Source organism: Limulus polyphemus, unplaced genomic scaffold, assembly GCF_000517525.1.
Source record: "Limulus polyphemus unplaced genomic scaffold, Limulus_polyphemus-2.1.2 Scaffold503, whole genome shotgun sequence".
NCBI lineage: Eukaryota > Metazoa > Arthropoda > Merostomata > Xiphosura > Limulidae > Limulus > Limulus polyphemus.
Window position 1 is genome coordinate 230390 of NW_013666113.1, and position 6458 is coordinate 236847.

At 34.5% G+C, this 6458-nt stretch overlaps 1 protein-coding gene across 1 annotated transcript in view; it reads left to right on the forward strand.

Moving 5' to 3' along the window:
• Nucleotides 1-6458, forward strand: part of LOC106458703 (F-box/LRR-repeat protein 16-like) — a 24318-nt gene that overhangs the window by 11851 nt on the left and 6009 nt on the right. The window contains exon 2 of the mRNA XM_022384983.1: nucleotides 6016-6164. Within this exon, the coding sequence (XP_022240691.1) occupies nucleotides 6016-6164 (149 nt within the window). The remainder of the gene's footprint in view (nucleotides 1-6015; nucleotides 6165-6458) is intronic.

Genomic DNA, 6458 nt, shown 5'->3' on the forward strand with positions numbered 1-6458 from the left:
CAAGAAAGACCAGAGCACCTACAATGCTTTAATCCAACCACAAACATTATACGTGTGTGGAAACCGTGTCACAAACACCAGTATTAAAATTCAAGAAAGACCAGAGCACCTACAATGCTTTAATCCAACCACAAACATTATACGTGTGTGGAAACCGTGTCACAAACACCAGTATTAAAAATCAAGAAAGACCTGAGATGTATTATTATCATTACTTTGTAGAGGGAGTACTGACACTTAGTGTCAGTACTCCCCCTACAAAGTATTGATAATAATGCATCTCATGGAAGACTAAGACTACCCAATCACTGAAAAACGTGAGTAGACTCCCACGTGGCTCGATAACGCTATAATTTTTTGTTCGATCCCTGCGGCGGGTACAACGCACATAGTCCACTATACAACTTTGCGTGCGTTTAAACAAACTCTGTTCTATGTGCTGGAATCATTGCACACCAAGAAAAAAAAAGTCTACATGTTGAAAATGGAACTATACATGTAGGCCCCTATCAACCTTTGTAACTTTACAAAAGCACACGTGACAACAGATCTTTAAGAGTATGCACATTGTTTGGTGTATAATTATAGTAATACCATATTTGCATGAAATACTACATGGATTTGTGTCTGTTGCTATAACAACCGGGAGATTATTTAATCAATAAACTTTGCAAGCACTTCTGAATGTTCTTCAAAGTACTTCATAAATGTACCAGGGCAAGACCTCAAGACCACGAATATGTTGATTTGGACACAAACTAATTCGAAGGCCATGCTGATCTACATTCTTGTTCTTCGCTCTGCCATCTTATAATAACGTTAATAAACAAATGTTATCGTTAATTCTTATTTGAATTGTCTGCATTTTTATGTTAGTTAATTATATTTTTTCAAACATTAGCATTTCCAGTGGCTCAGCATTAAGGTTGAAGAGGGCTTATAACGTTAAAATTCTGTGCTCGACCCATCCGGTGGGCACAGCACAAATAGCCAAATGCAGTGTTTCCCAACAGGTGTGCCAAAGACGTTTGGAAGAGTCACACGTGAAAAAAAATGAATAAATGAAATGTCTCGTTTAAATAGATTAGTTTTGTGGACGAAATTAAGTGTATTCTGTCTTGTTACTCTTCAGATGTACAAACCTGAGACGTTACGTCACGCTACGTTCTAATGACTGTAGTTCACATGGTAATAAGAGTCGTGTGTTAGGCTAAGCTTTCTTGAGATGCTGTAGGATAGGGGGTGTTAGTGTGTCATAGAACATTTTTTTTTAAGTTAGTGTGCTCTGGGCTGGAAAAGGTAGACAAACAATGGTTTAATGTATAGTTTAGTGCTTGATAACAAACAAACAGCAGCATAGCGTTATGTTATAACATTCAATGTTGTAACTATTATTATAAACCCAGATTAATACTAGAATTACTTCCGCAGAGCTTTCAAAAGTGTTCTGTTTCGAGATTAACAAACATTTTTTTTCTTGCTTTTGAAGTTCATGTGTCATGCTGTGTTTTAGCCTATAGAGTGCATAATTCTTCTCGTGATTCATGGCTTGCGCACGTTTTACTGACGGTCACGACAGTACAAATTCCAACGTTAAGAGTACTTTATGTAATATCATTTTAGTGTCTGCTAACAACACACTACTGTATGGTGGTGTGAGTGATTAAAACAGGTGACTGTCCAGGCTGCCTTCGGCCTCTTTTGGGGGAAATAAGAGAAAGCTTTTGTAAAAGAAAAAAAAGGAATGGACACTAAATGCTAGTTGAGACAAAGGTGGCACCCTGAAAGATAAGAAAGCATCCACCGGTGGGTGAGCAGTAAATTTACGGATTTATAAATCCAGGGCTCGATTCACGAGGTGGTCAGAGCGCGTGTAGCCTAGTGTCTAGCTTTACGCTAAAACAACAGCATATAATTGTTTATTTGGAATTAAGCACAAAGCTACACAATGGGCCATCTGTGCTCTGCCCACCACGGGTATCGAAACCCGGTTTCTAGCGTTGTAAGTCCGTAGACATACCGCTGTGCCACTGGGGGTCACAGCATATAAAAGAAGTTTTTATACAATTTTTATAACATTATAACAGTTAAAGAATTTGAAAAAGCGAAGATAAACAGATGATATTTTTTATATTAATGTAACTGAATAATTAATTACATACAAATAAAATTGTAATTAATTAAATTCAATAAATTTTTAGTCTATAACATTATAACGAAGTAGAAATCTTCAATTTCCTTTATTAACTAATCAACATGTATAATTGATACTTGAAACCGTCGGTACTTGGTGAAACTCCATAATTACAGAATTGAGGAAAAACAGGACAACTGTACGTTTTCACAAATACATAATTTATTACGACGGTGGTTTCGCCAGTAAAGGTATCATCAGGTACAGCCTGAAATTGTATGTGTGTATGTGTCCTGGCAGTTATTTTGATGTGAAATTAATTACTTCAGTAGAAATAATTAATCTTCAGGGGCGTTCAAAGATTAAACAATCCTCCTTCACCCCGCTCGTGGATTAGAGGTGGCGTGGGCATGATAAGAAGAATACCGTATTTTCGGGAATATAAGACGCACCCTTATTTTGAAGACAAAGTTTTGATGCTGCTTTAAACCTCTGGCAAAAATTATTTTCCACGAAGTTTAAGTTCAGATATTCTCTTTGTCATTTTGACTCATCACTACCACCGCGCAGCTAGATATTTTTCTCACACAATCATTAGTTCATTTCGTCGACACTGGCTCTTTGTTGATTGTCCTTGAGAATTTTTTCTCATTTGATAGTCGTTTCATTTCTTGATAAGAACAAAAAAATAGCTGGTAGGGTTTTGTACTATAATAGTTGTTTAACGTAACCAATATAGTCTTACAGTTGCTTGATCACTGACCAATAATAGTTCTTTTATCATTTGCTCTCACCAACATTAATTTTAACACTTTATCACTTGGAATTGGCATACTGTGGAACAGTTTGTCTGATGATGTGTTTTGTTGTTGTTTTTTTGTAAATTATGGGATGGTTTTTCGGGCGGAATGATCTCCAGTCACCTTGCTTATTCTGGTGGAATCTTCTCGAACAATAATTCGTCTTGGCTTTTAAAAATATCGTTTAAAAATCCAGTTGCTCCGACCGTTATTCCCAAATTTGTTTATTTGTTTCCACCTGTGAAAGAATATATTTATAAAAATGTATCGCAGGGTCACCGTTACAACAAGTGCTCTGTAAATATGCACTACCGGCACTTGTGTTTAAATTTTTTTTAATTATAATAAATAATTAAAAACAACGTTTTATATTTACACAATAAAAACATTATTGAAGCCGTACGGCTTCCACTTTAAAATATCTCTCTACAAGTACATGTTTCGACGTGATCTACGTCATCCTCAGGAGTAACTTACAAGACTATTTTACACTTCCCCCCCCCCTTGTCGCATTACTTCATTGTTATTTACATATTTCTCTTAAAAACAAAAAATTATAATGTATCTCGCCATATATCAATGTATTGAATAAAGTTTTTATTCTGTAAATATAAAACGTTGTTTTTAATTATTGATTATAATTTTTTTAAAAAAGTGCTCTGTAGTTTAACTGACAGTGTGAAGTGCTCTGTTTTCAAAGCACTTCTCTCAGCTGTTGGCTTCGAAAAATGGAAAAGTGGTTTATGTATTTTTCCCGCCATTAAACCTATCAAAAACTCGGATTAGCCGCTGCTGATTCGAAAGTTCGAAACTTTTTCGACAGAACTGGAAACTCGAAGTGGAAACAAGAGCAAAAGTCCTGGAGTCCATTTTCGATCGGTTATGAAACAACGCCTCTTGACGTTTAATGTCAATCAAGATCCTTTGTTGTTGTTGTTTGACTGAATATCCACTGTTCTGACGTTGTCAAAATTATTAAGGTTGCGTGATTTGCGTCGAGTAACTCGGATGTCTGTTTCCTGAAAATAGGATACTTATTAAAAACCGCTGTTAGTAACACCTTAATTACTTATGTATGCATATTACAACTGAAAGGCTACTCGTACAGAAAGAGCGTACAATTGTTGTTGATTCTAATTATGTTTAAACTGTGCAATAAGAGGAAAAGATTCGCATGGTTGCCAATGTACCAAGAAATGACATTAAAACATTGGAATAAGTTTATAGGTCATGCTTCTGGATTACCTTTTCAGTGTATCTTAACTCATTGCCATGCAAGTTTACAGTCACATTATACTTTAGAGCGTTTTAAAACGGTTAATATTCTATATGAGCACAATCCACCTTAAGCATTACTAGAATAGATAATTGGAAGAAAATGTAAAAAAAGAAACTCGGAGTTTGCATTGTTCTTAAATGCAGAGTGTAGGAAGCTTCCATTTACAAACGCAATGTATGACAGTAAAACTTGTTTTTACTGATGTGCTTACTAGTTATTTATAACCCTCAATCGTAAGCGAGACCGTCAGAGACGATTGTAAGGTTTATTAGACGAAAATTCTCGTCACCGCCCGTGATGATCTGAAGAGAATCGAAACAGCTACAAACTGTATACAGTACTCAGTTCGTCATGGTGTATCAGACGAGATCATTCTGTTGCAAGGTTGCAGATTTCTAGGTCTAATATTTAACTAAACCTGTTCGTTTAAGAAGACTACGTGGTTTAGCAGGTTGTCAAAATGTATGGTTCGCGTTCTTTTGCTGTAAAATCGGGCTCCGAACTTTGGAGCCATGAGTGCGCTATAAGAGTGACAGTCAATTTGTTGTTGCTACTGTTTTTTCTAGCGCAGAGCTACACAATAGGCTACTTGCACTCTGTCTACTACGCGGAATCAAACCTCGGATTTTAGTGTTGTAAGTTTGTAAACTTATCGCTGGGGACATGACAGTCTAGTTCCAACATTTGGTTAGACAAGAGTAGGTCAAGAGTTGGCGGTTGATACTACTGACTAGCTTTCTTCTCTCTAGTCTAGCAGTTCAAAATTAGGGACAGCTATGCGTGGATTTCCCTTTGTGTAGATTAGTGCGAAAATTCCTAAATATACTAAAAATTTACGTATAAAATATAAGATTGATATTTTTTATTAATTATATTTAAAAATGATTGAAATACTTTTGTTTTTCTTTTCTTTTCAGAACTTGTATACTCATAGAAAAAACAAGATTGAATTTATTATTAATTTTTTGTAAATATTTCTGGATTAAGGTAATAGTTTTTTAAACTATTAAGTAATTGAAAGTTTATATTGAAACTTAGAGCATTGTTGAGCTTTTGATTTTCAGATAAATATTCGATGTTTTGATACGGTTACTGTCCAAATCACAAGGAAACTTTTTTTTTTGTTAATCCAATTTATTGCCCCCGTTAAGATTGAGGGCTTATAACACTAAAATTTGGTGTTTCATCCCTGTAGTGAATACAACACACATAGCTCATTAACGGAAGATATTAAAATATTTTTACTTTTTATGTCTAAATGAGAAAATTTGGTACGTATCAAATAATTGCTCAATTATTTCCAGACTTACAAACTTATTTGTCATATTGTCAAAGCGATTATTATCGCGAACAATGATTGGCTTTTAATAAGAAAATTAAATTTATGAAATACACACATTTATACCATTTATATTGCTCTCATAATATTTATAAACTTCCTCACAAAAGTTCGGCTGATAACAGTATACCATGATAAAACAAAATATTTTTTTGTTAGTTTGTTGTTAAGCGCAAAGCTACACAATGGGCTCGACAATCTGTATAGAAACCCGACTTTAAGCCTATTGAAGCCTCGGAATTGCCGCTCAGCTACGGGAGGGCAGATATTGTTGTAGCGTGTAACCCTTATTATTATAACCAGAAGCGGAACTTAATAAAAATTCTCTTTATTCTTAGACGGAAAGAAATTTGTCATAAAAAAAATCGCGCTTTAATTTTTTTAGGTGATTTTTGAAATACTGTCAGCATTTTACTGTTAACATTTCTGTACTATATTATATATCTTTTATTATTATTTTTAGATGCATGCACATCACCGATATAGGGCTCGGCTACTTGTCTACAATGACTAATTTATGCGCCCTCTACCTAAGATGGTGTTCACAGATTAAAGACTTTGGAATTCAACATCTTTGTAGCATACGTCGTCTTCAAATATTGTCGTTTGCAGGTATTAACGCTTTTTTGTTTAGCATTTTGAATTTAATCAATGAAAACAATTATAACTGAATAAATTGATTATTAATTACTTTCTTTTCAAAATAGATAATCATAATAATTAATTTAACTGTTCAGAACAAAATACAAAAGTAAGGGAAATATAATATAATTTATTTCAAACGAGAAAATTTATATTAGGTAATGTGTTTGGGTTAGCATTACTACGTTGTGATGATTGGTATTGTTACGTCTCCGTTTGTTAATTAACTTTCCGTAACTTCGTTCCGACGAAACTTTAGCGACA